Source organism: Oryzias latipes, chromosome 7 (assembly GCF_002234675.1).
Source record: "Oryzias latipes chromosome 7, ASM223467v1".
Taxonomy (NCBI): domain Eukaryota; kingdom Metazoa; phylum Chordata; class Actinopteri; order Beloniformes; family Adrianichthyidae; genus Oryzias; species Oryzias latipes.
Window position 1 is genome coordinate 2,270,735 of NC_019865.2, and position 16,246 is coordinate 2,286,980.

The 16,246-nt window shown below is 40.7% G+C and overlaps 2 protein-coding genes across 2 annotated transcripts; one reads left to right on the forward strand and one right to left on the reverse strand.

Moving 5' to 3' along the window:
• Positions 1–317: 317 nt before the first annotated feature.
• Positions 318–5,169, reverse strand: LOC110015320. Its single transcript, XM_020704418.2, has 2 exons — positions 5,076–5,169; positions 318–3,700 (listed from the first exon to the last, which is right to left on the reverse strand). Exons 1-2 carry the CDS (start codon positions 5,092–5,094, stop codon positions 2,322–2,324), a joined length of 1,398 nt encoding a protein of 465 aa, XP_020560077.1. The 5' UTR covers positions 5,095–5,169; the 3' UTR covers positions 318–2,321.
• Positions 5,170–9,550: 4,381 nt separating this feature from the next.
• On the forward strand, positions 9,551–15,836 carry LOC101159915 (E3 ubiquitin/ISG15 ligase TRIM25). Its single transcript, XM_004070265.4, has 4 exons — positions 9,551–11,484; positions 12,010–12,149; positions 14,543–14,710; positions 14,850–15,836. The coding sequence occupies exons 1-4, from the start codon at positions 10,861–10,863 to the stop codon at positions 15,556–15,558; spliced, it is 1,641 nt and encodes a 546-aa protein (XP_004070313.1). The 5' UTR covers positions 9,551–10,860; the 3' UTR covers positions 15,559–15,836.
• Positions 15,837–16,246: the final 410 nt, after the last annotated feature.

A 16,246-nucleotide genomic window follows, 5' to 3' on the forward strand; every position in this document is an offset into this window, starting at 1 on the left:
TTTAGTACCAGATCCTAACCATAACTCGTCCACCTGATTTTTATCGATCGTCTCGAAACTTCTTGGGCATCAATGGCAAGCTACTGTGGACATAATGTTGGAATTAAAAGTTGTAGATTTTAAAAGGGCGTGCGGATGGCAAATTCGCAACTGTTGCGATCAAAGCTAGCTTGCACATTTATTATCATAATGTCATAAAAATGAAATATGCGCTTCCCTGGCCCACGGTGAACAAAACAATGTAACATACGACAAGACCAATAGAGGAACAAAAAACTGTCGCAAAAAAAGTGCTGACTCTGCAAAAACATTCGGAATTTTTTTTTTTTTTTACATCGGCAATTAAATCAAAATAACCTTGTCAGGGATATTCAAACGAAGTATTGAAATCATTACGAGGTGGCGACATGACCTACTGTTTGGCGGTCATTTTTTTTGGCGGTCGTGTTTTCATGGAAAAATTAACTTCTTTTTGGGCGATTTTCACGAAATTTCACACACATGCTGCTAACGTAAGTCTACAACCGCCTCTGAAGCTTCATCGACCTTTGTCTTCGGGAAAAGGCGGCAATCTTGAATTTTTCAAAAAAATCACCTTTATTACCGGATACAAATGTAAACTTGTCTTTGGGATTTTTATCAATCGGCTCAAAACAACAGGGGCATCAATGGCAAGCTACTGTGGACAAAATGTTGGAATTAGAAGTTGTCAGGTGAAACTGAACATAATGAAAAACACTGGATACGGACATATAAGGCATGTGGACAAGGTTAGCAATAGATCTTTGTTGCTAAGGACACTCAAAAGTGTACTCTTTCCGATTAATCTGAAACTGAGGCCGATCTGTTCGTTATCGCCAGGCAACCAAAACATAAAACAGTTGCTATGGAGATGAAATCAACAGAAAAGCTGCCTTTTTGAAAAAAGTGGATTTTCTATCAACTTATGACCTGTAGCTCTTTCCAACGGAGCAATATGTTTTTCTGAGTGAATTCATGATGCTAATTGCTTAGCTATCTTTTTTATCCCTATTAGCATAACTAGCATAGTTAGCATAATCTTAAGCAATGTGTTTTTCTGAGTCAGTTTAAAATGCTGATTGCGATGATAGCACTTTTATACACATTAGCATAACTGACATAGTTAGCATAATAAGCATCTGAAGCAATGTGTTTTTCTGAATCATTCAATAATGCTGATCGCAATGCTAGCCTTTTTAGCAACATTAGCAAAATTAGCATTGTTTGCATGACTAGCCTCCAGTAACGGTGTGCGGTGAAGGCGGCGGTGGTGCGTAGAGGTGGGCAGCGATGGCGTGGCTGTGGTGCGTAGAAGTGGGCGACGGGGGCGATTTGCACCTACGGACCATACAAAGCCGCTTGCGGCTTTAATTTTTATTTTGTTTGTTAATTTTTTAAATGTTCCTAATGCTTCAGCCAAAAACAAGAATCAATCAGGGAAAAAAGGAAGTGTTTTATGGAAATACATACCAAAAATGTGTGAATCACCTTCTTTATCACATATAACCTAACAGGGTTGTTGAAAACAAAACTAATTTGACACTTCAAGTAACCAGTACATTACAGAAAAAAAGAACCATTTTATCCAAAATTAGTACAATGTGAAAAGTATTCATTCATTTACAGCACAAAAAGCATAAATTTACACTTTCAGAATTGAAAAAATCAACAATAAGAACAGCCTACCAAAAAATAATAGAGGGTAAAAAAGTCTTATTTCCAAGTGAAGAGCATGCGTTAAAAGTCAAAGAGTAAACTGAACAAGAAAGTGTCCTAAAACAACAAAAAACACAGAAAAATCTCTTTGATACAAACTTTTTAGGTATTTTAAAAGTTTTTTTTCATATATTTTGTGCATATCTGGAATTCATAATAACAGCAGCAGTGATATAAAGGCTGTACAGAATGACTCACATTAGTGTTCTCAACATTTAAACAAGTTTCAAAAGAATAAAGCTGAAACTAAGCAAACGTCAATGGAAAATGGATTAGCAAATAACATTAAAAACAAGAGACGGTTCATTGGCTGCAGAAAAAAATATTTCTGTTAAAGTCAAACAATCAGCCACTTGTATTCAGGACCTAAAGCTTCCAGAGAAATTGCACAAATAATAACTCCACAAATCGCAATTTGTGATTAAAACAGTAAACATGTGTACTATGAGCAAATTTTAAGCTTTTCTCATATTTAAAAATACTTTATTTTCCATTTGAAGCACTTCTGCTTTTTTTTTTTGGGATAATCGTTTTCTTGTCTCTTCTTTTCAGGAACTGAGCTCTTTATAGTTTGATCTAAGAATTCAGGAAAAGCCGAAAATGCCAAATAGATGCATCTGTATGAATTTACAAATAGCCACAAAACCCAAAGTGGTGTATGTTAGATAAAACCACAAGCAGATTAACCTGATGATCAAACCAAATGAAATCCCTATACATATGTGATGCCATATGGTCTTCAATAAAGTCTTATTGACTAGTAGACAGTCCACCACAGGCATGGATAATGCAGATGCAGCAGCTGCACAGAGGCTCATAAAGACACCCAGCAGTCGGCTGTGGGGAAAGGAGAAGAAAAATGCTCCTCCAGCTGCCCCAACAATCTCTCCTAACTTCCCTAGAGCAACTCTTTCTCCGCCTCCAAACGTCTGCGTTACAGCCTCAGCCGCAGCTAGCGACACCCCAGCTGCTCCTGCCACCCCCGTCAGAGCTCCAATGGTGGGTCCAGGGCCCGTGACGTGCCGCACCGAATCAATGACCATGAGAACTGCGCCGCCCAGAGCTGCGGAGCTGGCACCGATTTTAACCGCTCCTCCTTTCTGCCATAAAACGTATGCTAATTTCCCAACATGAACCATCAGCAGTTGAAGGGTTAAAACCCAAATGAAAAGCCACGGGATCAAAGCACCGTTGGAGTTTGACCGCTCAGCGATTGGCTTTGACTGCAGGTTAAATCCACCTGTCACAATCAACATCAGCGACAAAGACAAGTAAGCCACTTTTGAGTCCGAGAGTTTTGACAAATAATATGAAATACTCAAAGCTAAGATCAGAGACAGAAATAAAGTCACATATGTTTGAAAGATCATAAAGACGATGAACACGACTACTGAACTTGTAAAAGGTAGTAAAAATTTCGGCATTAATAGATGGCTTTTTTTGAAAAGAACATTTAAATAAAAAAGGCCAAATCCGACACGAAAACCATCAAATATAGAAGTGAGAGTGAAGTCTATGGATACAAAAACCTCCGACGCAAAGCCCAGCATGTATCCAGTTGTAGTGACCCCCATGAGACACACGGGTCCAGCCAAAGTCGGGGCTTTTTCCACCGCTGTTTTACTGTATCTTTTTATGACCAAGCCATACATTGATGATCCAACATAGTAGCCTACAGCCAATGAGAAACATGACGTCCAAACACGGAAGTCCCCCATAAACAGTGACATAAAAATGTTGTTCACATGACTGTGGCTGGTTCTCTGAGAGGAAAGTTCTCTGGGCTTCTCCAGAATGTCTATTGGGTTTGCAACATAGTTCTCCGGGTTGTCCATGACGGATGTGTTGGTCACCAGAAGCTCCAGAGATGCGAGTAAGACCACAGCAGTTCTCCCCAGGAGGAGGCCTCCTGCCGCTGCTGAAACCAGCCCAACAAAGAAGGTGGAAACAAGGAACGGCCCATCTGAAAAGGACAAAAGAAAACTCTCAGGGAAGTGTGTGTTTGTGTGAGTCAACGTGCACAGAAACATCTTCTTGACTCACAGCAACGGAAGCAAGTGGGCAGATGGAGACGTCTGCCAAACACAGAGGTATCAGTAGCTTCACTGGCCACTTTATTAGGCACACCTGTCCAACGGCTCTTAATGCAAATTTCTAATCAGACGACCACATGGCAGCAACTCAATGCATTTAGACGTGTAAACGTGGTTCAGACGAGCTGCAGCAGTTCACACAAACATTAAAATTGGGGAAAGAGGGGGATTTTTAACGTGGCATGGCTGTTGGTTGTTGGTGTATTTCAGAAACTCTGGAGATTTCTGGTTCTGGGTCAACGAGAGGGGTTGCACGTTGGCGGCTCTGGCAGCAAGCACCGCCTTCAAGCGTCTTAAAGCTCGATTCATCGCAGAATTTCTAATAAAGTGGCCGGGGAATGAAAATGTTCATTTATTTAATTTAATCTGTGCCGACACATTCAGTATAAATGATGACAGAGGTTTATTTAAAGACACCCACATTTATAAATGTTTCTCTTGTAGAGTTGTTTTCAATTACAAAGTTAAAGACTAAAAATGCAACTGAAATAAAGTCTTCTGCCAAGACAAAGTGAAAGAAGCTGAAACAGACGTCAAGGTGACAAATGCGCCACATCAAAACAATGAGACTATGGTTCGGGTGAAAACTGGATTCTGATCGGCTGCTGGGTGTGCATTAAAAAGTGAAAATCCATAGTGAAAACGAACAAAAGAGATCCGTCATATAGCATAAATGTTTTTATATCACTGCGCCAGCTTCTTTAGAACAAACTTTAGCTTCATCCTCTGGACAAAAACAAGCAGTTAGACGTGAACTCTCTCTCTCTGAACTGATGCTTAATTTAACCCATCGTGACGACCAGCGTAAATGTCGCTTGTCCTTAAGACCATGAGTTCTGCTCATCGTACCCCCCCGGGTGAACTTTTTTATCAGCTCAGTTTCTGAGCGCGCCACAACCCGTAACAAATAGTCCACTTTTTGTAAAAAACGTGATCTAAACAAAAAAAAAACAAGACTAAAGTACTAACTGATTGAATACTTATGCCTTTTGTAAGCGACCATATAAGCTGGATAATGGCCTGAACGCACTTCGCGTTGGACGGTTGACGTGCTTTAATTTCTGATAAAGCACACTTAAGGCCGTAATCCCTTACTTGGAAAGATGTTGTTGTTTTAGTTTCCCGTTCCACTGACATTCTAATCGACATAAATATTACTTTTAAAGTTTTGGACTGCTATCAAGTCATTGTTTTGCACTGAAGCTAAACCACATTTACATCCAAATTCAAAGAGCAGAAACTTACCAGCATCAGGCTGACTCATGGTGTAGTTGATGGTTGGAGAGAGACTTTTTAAGATAGTGTTTTATACTAACTTGACAAAGGTAGTACTGATTCCTAAATGCTCAGCTTGTGAAATGAAAAAAAAACCCCACAAAATACTAGACATATAGCATTCCACAGATGAAAACAAGGCGGTTCAGTTTGGGTGACGGTTAAACAAGTCTGTCTCTCAGACCCAATCCCCACTAGGCTTTTTTAAAGACATCTTTCCCCTAATGAATGAATCCAAATTAACTATAATTAACACCTCTATAGAAACAGGACAAGTGCCACGGTCTTGAAAATATGCATAAACGTCTTCTGAAACAGCCCAGTTTAGATCCTGGCAATGTGGCCAACATTCACAGTTAGACTTTAAACATTCATCTTTGGACAGCTCCATTGCCAGGCTAGCTGGTAATAAGAGAATATTTAACTTACTGCTCTCTTCTGTCCTCTATTGTCCTTTTCTTATTTTCTTCTTTATTCTTGATCATTTATTTATCACTAAGTTCTCCATGCCTCTGTTTGGTGCATGTGTTGTCCCTCTTTCCCACTCCTCTCCGGGGGAGTTATTCCAGATTCCAGTCGGCTCGTCTGTGCTTCTGTTCTTGACCGTGGACCTCGCCTCCGGCTCATCTGGCGCCCCCAGCCGTCCCCCAACTCCCTCTGGCTGAAGCCCATCTGTAACACCATTCAAACATGTCGTTGTAGAGTTAGATAAGCTAATTCTCTCTAAGAGTTCTGGTACATCGTCTGTCTGTCCTGGGGGAGGATCCCTCCTTCATGTGGACACCCCTGAGGTTTCTTTTGTTTTTTCTCCTGGAATCTGTTTTTCCTTGCCGAGAAGGACGGTCTAAAGGAAGGGAGGCCCAGTTCAGTTTAGCAATCAGTTATTGTGTTTTATAACTAATTGTGTGTTTTGTACAATGAGTGGAGCCCCCAATATTACAACACTGTTGTAAATAAAACTGAATTGAAAAGACAAAACCTTAAAGAAATAAACACCTGAACTGATCATGAGACGCTGTTGAGATCAACCTTCAGCTTGAACAGAAGTTTTTCAAAAAGAGGATTTTGCAGAAGATCTCAGAACTTCACTGTGGTTCTCAGAAAAGCGGTTCTGCAGATGTGCAGACAGGTGGCAGAAGAAAGCAGCTGGCTTGGTTTCAGCTCTTCAGCATTCTTCACACAGAGATTCTTCAAAGCCATATTATACGTTCAGGACTTCTTTGCCAACATTTAAACAAATACTGTTTCACTTTTCATATTTACAGTACAAATAGAAAAGGTGCACCTTGGAATGAGGAAAGAGGAACAGGAACCGTCTAATGAAGAATGAAAGACAGGAAGATGGAGGAGAAAGAAAGTAGTTTTAGATGAATGACAGATCATTTAGTTTGATTTGCAGCTTTTGTCATGCCATAAACTTTTGGCAAAAAGTGTTAAATCTGCAGATTATTTTTCCACAGCTGCAACTGAACAAAAAAAAGTATCAAAAAGGATAATAGAGTTTAAAGTTTCGTAATGCTAATAGTAATAAAAAGTTAATTGAATTTTTGCAGACGGTTGTAATTTGTGTTTGATAAAAGAAAACTAAATTCTCGTTGCTGCTTTAGAAGTTTATGTGGTTCTGCAGGAGGGTTTACTGCAGATGAGAACCAGTTCAGCAAGAACTCAGCTTTTGTTAGATCAACCTGAGTCACGGACAACCTGTGAGACAATGAAACAAACCCCAAAAAAAGTCTTAGCTCATCTCGAAAGCGGATGGTCTAATTTTAGAAACAGGGCTGCTCGCAGTTTTTCATGCGCAGGGAACAGAATGTCTGCAGCGCAGAAGGAATGTTGGTGATCCAGAACCGTGATCCGGTTCTGGTCTGATGATGGGAAAAACCTGAAGGAACGTACAGTAAAAAGACTACATTACAGAGGGAAAGAGAAAACCAACCAAAACTCACCCGTCAGCAAAGATTTTTTACTTCTAGCTTCCAGACACGCCACTTTTAACATGTAAAAAGTTTAGTGGTTCTTCAGTTTGATTATAAAAGTGTAAGAAAAGAATATTGAAAAAAACGTAATATCAAGAGCAGAATATTGAATAATGCTGCATTTTTCATGTCATCCTCAACTTTTCTTAGTATTTTACTTTTACCAACATAAACAATGAAAAATTATGCAAAAGAAATGTAAAAATTAGTGACAGTTTTGTGTATTTACGGTTGTTTTCTATCATTTCATCTTCGTTAGAATCTCTGAATCTGCACAACTTGAAAAGAACATAAGCATGTTTTAATGTATCAAAATTCGAAGTGATGTTTTATGCAGGTTTGGGAACATTTTTAAACCATAGCCACATCTTAAACTTGAACTTGAGACACACCGCTCCACTGCTGAGGTAAGGCTAGACACTTCTCTGCATGAAGCGACCGCCTCGGGTAACGTCTGACAGACTGGCGTCTCGTTTGCCTGAAGCTTAACCTGAGTTGCATAAGTTCGTATTTGAACCTAAATCTGCCTTTTTTTTCTGCAGCTTCAATGTAAAAGTATACGTTTCTTTTATTATATATATTCATGTAAAAAACTGCTGCTGTGTTGAAGTGTCAGAAGTCACCAGCGGGAACCATCTCAAGAGTTCTAACCACACTACATCTCCCAGCAACCCCAGCATGCACTTCCTGGATGCCACACACCTGACTCTAATTCACCCAATCAGTCTCAGCATGCTTAAACACTGCAGTGAGCCTCACCCAGTGTAAAGTATTGTATGTGCCGATTTGCCTTCACCCACTGAGCGATATGTTTATTTCTGATCTTCTGTCTTCTGAATCCGTTTCTGACTCCGCCTGCCCCCGACTCTTGCCTGTATCCTGATTACTCTAGTTGTTTCTCTGATGTTCTCGTGCTCGTTATCGACCCCTGGCTGCCTGGCCCTGATTTAGCTTTGTGGACTTTTAGCTGAGCTAATAAACCGGCTGCAACTGGACCAACCTGTCTGCCCATTCTTGTGACATTGAGACACTATCTCTTCTCCCATTAACAGCAAAAATGCCTTTTCAGACTTTCAAAGCCTAATTTCAAAAATTGCCATTCATGATGGTGCACTTAATTGAAAACAACAACACATATGGGAATAGAGTCTGCTAAACTGGATCAATATGAAATGACGTTTTGGACAAAGGCTCATTTCTGGTTTTAATGTCCAGCTGAGTCTTTGGAAGAAAAAACTGAATATCAACAGAAACTCATCATATCAGGTCTCAAGCATGGTGGTGGAGGAATTACGAGTTTTATTTTTTGCTGATGCCCTGCAGGCACTGAGCTGATAACAAAGTCCTCTGTCAACCAAAGTAAAGACCTCTAAAACATGTTTGAAACTGCATACTCTGCTAAAGATATCACTTTTAAACCCATATCCATCACTGTGTTGGATTTTAGAGAACTCTACATAAAATATTCACACTGCTCATGCACGAAAGCAGAGTTGCATGAAAATACGAGCCAGAATTCCTCTGCAGGATTGTCATGTTAATACATTTTTTGTGAGAGGTTTGGATGCTTTAGTTTGCAGGACACATTTACATTGGACAGGTAGGAATCATTTCCTTGGATATTCTGGTTGATTTAGGGAAATGAGCCGTCACTTTGGTGTGGAGAAAGAAGCTAAAAACTTTGCCTGGAAGGGAGGTTTTTTTATTTGTGTGCACAGTAAATCTGGTCTAGTTCACTACAGTGAGGGAATAGACTGAAAAATCTTTACCAAATTGTTAAAAAGCAAGATGCCTTTTCTTTTTCTCATTAGAATTTTTTTCTTACAGTTTTTCACCCAGACGGAGGTTTTACGTTGGGAGTTACTAAAGGCATGTTTTCACACTGCAAACTTTGATACTTGCAAAGATGTCAAACCTTGTTTTTAGACACTCTGGCAGGTTTAAGGTTGTTTTAACTTTGTTCTACACATTTCCAAGCTTTTCTCCAAATCGGCACAGAGGAGAACGTTTCTGTCTCATTAAGAGTTTGGACCTAGAAATAAGTTATTAAAACGCGTCTAAATCTTTCTGCTACATACACTGGACAGTAGAAAAACTTTCAGACTCCAAAAAACTCAAGTTGTTATTTTGGAAACAAAAATTAGGACTTACCGGTATGTTCTAAGAATAAGTGCTAGTTTTAGTTTTCATGAGGAAATATTGAGATGGACCAACTTGTTCAAAGATTCTCATTTTGTTCTAAAATTAATTTTAAAAAAAAACTTAATTTTGGGTTACATAACCTTCAAATTAAGTAATTCTATTCTATAGTTTTTTTTCCATCTCAGTCTTCCCTTTTTGCAAGCTTGTCTGAAACTCCTGGTTTCTAGGCTTTTTCTATCTTCAGATTTAAATAGTTGCATGGACAGATCATTTTACTATTTTCTGGTGATTTGCTTCTTAAGATCAGTGTTATTTTCCTGTTTTTAGGCTGCCATAGACACCCTGCGATCAGTGCATCCTCAGACACTTGGAACAGTCTCATTCTCACACGGCAGAAGTCTCAGAACCTGAAATGCATGTTTTTAGGATTGTCGAGAAGAGGTAATCGTCCTGATGAAGCCCATGAACACATGACCAAGAAAAGACAGTGACATGCGTCTCATTAGACGGGGAAAGGCTGTGGTGTCAATCAAGCGCCTTAATGTTTTGTTGTGTGTGTGTGCAGCAGTCACTTCTGATCAAGACTTGAAAGGCGAGATCGGCCAGTTACAGATGCACAATAAGGGTGTGATAATTCAGTAGCAGGAAGAAAGCCAAACATTGAAGTGGAATCTTTCAGAAAATTGCTAAAAATAAAATCTGTATGTTGGTTTAAATATGTTTGACTCCAAGGTTTTGAATTACATTCTGAGTGTGTTTTCTGTAAACCTCCTTGGTGCTGATTGTCCTTTATTTGTGTATTAATCTCAAACAAGCATCTGGACATTGAACCTGCAGTTTCCAAGTATTTTGAAAACACTTGCATGGAACGTGCTGCTAAACTTGGAGGAACTTTCCCTGCAGCTTCCCCGAATGCTTGTTTTCTTCTACTTTACATGCTGTCATCTGCAGAACTTCACTCTTGTTTGAAAGGCCTGTTTGAAAAAAAAAAACAAATTGTAGCCACAAATGCACTGAAAGCATGGAGGTTATAAGTGTTTTTCTGATGACAGTGCTTACAGTCAACAGTGGACTGAATTGCTCAGAGGTTGATTGTGTCTACAGTACCTACACTTTCCCACATATGCTAAAGGTGCATGCACAGAAAGTCAGGAGTGCGTTTTGTTTTTTAGGTTTTCCACCTGAGCTACCATTCTATGAGCTGAACAAACTTTTCCTAAAGAAAATAAGTAAATTTCCAAATCAGAAATAAATGTTCAACTTTTTCTACTCATCTTCCAAGACCTTTAAGTTGCCTTGTTTTGCAATTTTTTGTAACTGTCCCCATTTTCAATGAAACTTTCTGAATTTGTGCACTCTGTAGCATCCACAGTGGCCTGTAATAGCAGCTTCCTGCCAGTGGAGGACTAACAGCTTCTTAGGTTGGAATGTTGTTCTGTACACAAGTTTGGAACCACCTCCTGCTTTTCAGATAAGTATGAAAGGCTGACGCGCCTGCTCGCACTGTTACCTGCCTCGTCACATGTACCTGCAGACCTGCCAGATGGATGGGAAAGATAAGAACCAATAGGTGAAGAAAGAGTTCAGAGACAAGTCTCACTAGAACACAGACAGCAAAAGGAGAACATCAAGGCGCCATGTCTTCATCAAAACCAGAAGAGACTTTGGCACAGGAGCTGAGCTGCCCCATCTGCCTCCAGCTCTACCAGGATCCAGTGGTCCTCCCCTGTGGCCACAACTACTGTCGGGACTGCATCAGCAAGAGTTCTGACACCGTGGACGTCAGCAGTAAAGTGTTACCCCGGTGCCCTGAGTGCCGCGAGGAGTTCAATGGTATGGACTCACTGCAGAAGAACTTCAAGCTGTGCAACATCATCGAGGGTTATCGCTCCAGCTCGGCTGTGAGGGAGGCCCAGTCTGACCCGGAGGTCAAATCCACCTACCTCTGTGACTACTGCATAGACAGCCCATCACCTGCCGTAAAGACCTGCCTGAAGTGCGAGGTGTCGTTGTGCTCCAGGCACCTCCAGAAGCACCAGGAGAAGGAGAGCTTCAGGAACCACTCCATGGCGCAGCCCCAGGAGGAGGTGGACGTGAAGACCTGCATCCTCCACTGCTGCCCCCTTGAGTACTTTTGCTCCAACGACATGACCTCTCTGTGCGCCAAGTGCTTTGTGGAAGGACAACACCAGAATCACGATGTCCTGACCTTCAGCGTCGCTGAGGAGGAGATGAGAAGAGCGCTGGAGAACCGCAGCAAGGTGAGCTACATCCCATCTGACCCTTTCACCTTAGACAAGTTCAGAGCAATGAATGAATCGGCGTGTCTATGTTCATGACAAATTAAAGTAGTTAAAAATTTATATTTTGGTCCATGCACAAACTTTGTGGATCATTTAAATGAAGAAATCCCAACCCAATCAGAAACAGTTTGCACAGAGAAAGGTTTGCTTTAGTGCCGATGAAACGCTGAAGAACATTTCACAAGACTTTAAAATAAAACAAGAGATGGTTTGACGTTTGGTTTGCTGTGGAATGCATGCAGAGAGACAAAAGTTTTACGTAAAGATGACAGCTGAAGACTTTGTCTCCGGTTTCCCGTCTGACTGATTTTTATCAGGGAAAAGAAACCTTGAGTAACGCTTATTGTCCAACCTTGTTATCGGAACAAGAATCTGAGAAATGAAAATGAGCAAAGCACTATAAATAGATCCGGTTGTTCCAGAATTTCTGCTCCATTTTCTTCCACACAATAGACATTCGTTGCGTTGAATGTGTGTTTGCAGATTCTTTCGACACGCCTGCAGCTCACACAGAGCCTCCTGCAGAAGGTGACAAATGACCAGGGAGTCTCCGAGGCCATAGCAGAGAAAATCGTCAACAAGGCAGTCTCACTCATGGACAGCATTGTGGGACTGGTGGACAGGTAACAGAAGGACGGTCTCCACATGATGCACACCTGTATTGTGCGGTGTGTAAACCTTTAGTCACAGGACAGTTTTTGATGAGGCAAATAGTAGAGCTGATGAAAGTTTTGTTTTTAAAGACCCACTCCAATGAAAATTGTGTTTTTGAGATATTCTTTATTGATCCCACATTGGGGAAATTCAATTGTTACAGCAGTTCAAAAAGCAGAGAAGAATGACAGCAATGTGCAAAAGTGAGGGGTGTTCAACATGTGCAAAAAACAGAAAAAGTAAAAAAAGTAAGTAATAACTTATGTACACTATTACGACATAACGTATGTTATGCGTAATAATAAAATTAAATAAAGTAAAAACACAGAATATACAGATGGGCTTTTGGTGTTTCTAACATGTTCTTGTGTTTTTCTGATGATGGAGGACATTTATATATAAAAAAAAAGTAAGCTTAAATTAGCATTTTCTTTTAGTCTTTATTCAAATCACTGTGAATCAGGAGCAGATGAAAAAACGCAACTTGAAAAAGTGTCTAAAATAATTTCCACACCCTTTGTTATTTTACCCCATCCTAGAATGACTGAAATCAACGAAATGGTAAATGGCGTACACTTGTAAAGCGGTTTTCTACCTTCCCCGAAGGCCCCTAGCGCTTCAGTCACACACTGCACGGGGGCCAAGCTTCCACCAGAGGCAAGGTGGGGTTCAGTGTCTTGCCCAAGGACACTTCGACTCATGGGCAGGCAAGGCAGGTATCAAACCAGTAATCTTCCGTTCAGAGGTCGCCAAACATATAAAACGCATAAGACTGCTCATGTGAAAGTGTCCATCCTCCCCCATCCCTCTGCGGCAATGGAACATTCCGTCAACAGCAAGTAGCCAGCAGACTGAAGGTCTTCAAAGAGATTAAAAAAAACAAAAAAACAAAAAAAAAACATGGTCAAATGAAGCATAGATAACCGAGCGGCGCTGAAAATGATCATGATCGTTGTACTGATGATGCAATAAAAGAAAAAAATGCAAACCATCTCACAGAAAATTCTAACAATGTAAGATAAACGTCAAAATCCTACTGTGCAGGAAGGAAGACAAAACACGGAAAAGAAGAACAGGTTAAAAGGAAATTAATAAAAGAAAAGTCAAGAATGAAAAAAGGGACACAAAAGGAGAGGAAATGCAAAAAAAGGGGACAAACAATGACCATTTGGAAAATAATTCTTATTTTTTTTACTGACTTCACTCCATAATGTTCTATTTTGTTCCTTCATTTAAGTATCTTTATTTATTTTAACTTCTTTGGTAAAATCTGACAAATGAAAGAAAAGACAAGACGTCATTTGTTTCTTCTGGAAAGTAACAATTCAATAAATTCAATATTGGTTTCCAAGTCAAAATAATGTACATAAAATGCATTTGCTTAACATTTAAAAGGGGTTTTGGTTCTGAAATGCGTATTAAACGTTTGGATTCTTGACATTGATGCTGTCTAAAAGCGGAACAGTGACGAAGATATTCGACAGACGTTTTCCTATATAGGTAAGGAATTAAAAAAAAAAAAAAAAAAAAAGATGAACTGCTGCAGAGTCCCCCCCCCATGTTATTGTTCGCCCCACTGTCCCCCACTGTGAACGGCTCCAATATTGCTCGCCATTTTTTGTGGAACCAGTAAAGTTAGGGTGGGGGGTGGGAGGGACTGTAAGCTAGCGGGGGAGCACGTAAATGGATGGGTGATGCAAAGTGGGGGTGGGGTTGCTGCACCCCAACAGTCCCGCCCACAACTCCTGCCGCTCTGCAGAAACTATGTTCTAAAAAAAAAACAAAAAACGTTTTTACATTTTGGCTCAAAACGGTTCCTTCTACTTCTTTCTTTCGCCTGTTTCTTCCTGTTGGGACATGGGCCGCATGCGGGGGCTCTCCAGGTGGGCCGGTCTTGGGCGAGTTCTTCCAGCTGTCCCAGCGTTTTCCCCAAGCCATCGAACCCTGCTTCTGGATCCCGGCGCCACGTGTTCCTAGGTCCCCCCCCACGGTGTAATCATAATTAAAAGACCACTGGGAAGACTTTGAAAATAAATCAGAATAGAATCAGAGTGGGACTTTAAAGACTTCGTCACCTTTTTAAATGACAGGAGTTCACCTACCTAAATGTGTTCTTCAATTTGCAAGAGAATTTGTTTAAAAATGTTATGTTGATTGCTGTTAAGTCCAGTTGAGGAGGAAGGATTGTCCCCCTTTACTTTTCTTAGATGGGAATAAGTGAATGGATTTGTTTTTCATTTGGCTTCGTCTTTTCTTTTCTATAATAGCTGTTGTAGTGAGTAATGGTTTCATGGGAAATAAAAGGACCTGAACATCATCAGTGATGAAGGCCAATGAAGGACATGGACGTACGTATCTGCAGGTACAGGGACCGTCTGCTGACGGTGTTGGAGGAGGAGAGGGGGCAGCGCAGGAAAAGCACGCAGTTGGAAGTGAACGCACTGGGGGAGTCGCAGCAGCAGCTGCTGGAGATCCAGAGGAAAACTGCACAGGTGCTCAATGAGAGAGATACATGCCTCTTCATACGCAGGTAGAGCACAAAAGCCTTCCCAACTCCTTAAATGCTACTGTGTCTACACTGATTGAGCAAAAGCGCTGCAGTGTACAAGGAAACTTCTTTCATTATTGTTTTGATTTATGGACTGTGTGCTTTTGTACCTGTTTTCCAGATTTATGATGATAGAAGAACAGCTGAGGGATGCTGTCACGAGCAATTTCTCCAACAAAATCTCCCTAAGCCCTCCAGTCAACACCAAGCGCCTGCAGACCAGCCTGAAAACCCTGGACTTCCGCTCAGAAATGACCCGGCTCATCGATGCCCTTCACATCCTCCTCAACCCGCAGGAGCTCACCTTTAACGTTTGTACCGCCCACCCCAACTTAAATGTGTCCACTGACCTGTGCACAGTCAGGTTCACCTCCAACAAGCAGCCCTACATGGACCACCCGGAGCGCTTCACCAGTGCGCCGCAGGTTCTATGCAGCCAGGGCTTCTCCAGCGGTCAGCACGTCTGGGTGGTGGAAGTTGGGCCCAACTGCATGTGGGCCATGGGCGTGTGCTACAAGAGCATCCCACGCCGCGGTGACCACAGCCGTCTGGGTCACAACACCGTGTCTTGGAGACTCCAGTGGAAAAATGGCAAACTCACCGTGTGCAGCTCCTCCAGTAATGTTGTGATTCCAGAGAAAAAGCCTCATCCAACCAAACTGGAGATGGCGCTGGACTATGAGGGTGGAACCCTGACGTTCCACAGCATCAAAGGCAGCAGAGAGCACATCTACACCTTCAAAGCTGTGTTCAAAGAACCCGTTTTCCCAGCATTCAGCATTCATTCAAGCAACCCAGACTCCTGGATCACGCTTCATAATGGAATGTAGAATGACTGTTCACTATCAACTTTACAGAACATTTTGGAGATCCACAAGCCAAGGCATTCCTTTAACACGAAAGCTTTGTTCTTTTTTTTGTTTATAAAAGACACAAACTATCATTTATGGTGTATCATATGTTTTAAATTCCTAAATGTTAATTTAAATCTTGTAATGACAAAAGTATTGACTTATTGATGGGGAGGAATTACTGAGAAACAATAATTCTAAATATATTTACACTTATGAGCAAAAAACAACTAATACAATAAAACATGTTTACAGTTTTTTCTTTTTTTTACATTTCTGTTAAAACAATTAAATAGAAAGTACATAGACACTGGCTGATTCACCTTTTTTGGTAAAGAGGTCTTAGTTTTGTCTCCTATTTTCTTTTTTTTCCAAACTATAGTAAAACGTGTGCACCTGCACCAGCTGTCAATGTCATTGTGCAAAGTTAACCCGGTGAACCACCATGGAAAGAAGAATTATAGACATGTTTTGTGTTTGGGGGTTAAATAAACTTTGAACAGAATGTTTGCTGTCTGTTGGCAAACGTTTGACTCATCGTTACCATAAAGATTTATTATTTTTATTTACTTTTAAAGGTACTTTTAATTAAATTGTATAAAATGCAGCATATGGTGTAAGCGTTGCCAAATCTGATGATAACCCCCTAAATTTACTAAAGTATTTT

Coding starts and splice junctions, on each gene's coding strand:
- LOC101159915 (XM_004070265.4), top strand. CDS start 10,861: ATGTCTTCATCAAAACCAGAAGAGACTTTGGCACAGGAGCTGAGCTGC. Junction 11,485..12,009: donor CGCTGGAGAACCGCAGCAAG/GTGAGCTACATC, acceptor GTGTGTTTGCAG/ATTCTTTCGACACGCCTGCA. Junction 12,150..14,542: donor ATTGTGGGACTGGTGGACAG/GTAACAGAAGGA, acceptor ACGTATCTGCAG/GTACAGGGACCGTCTGCTGA.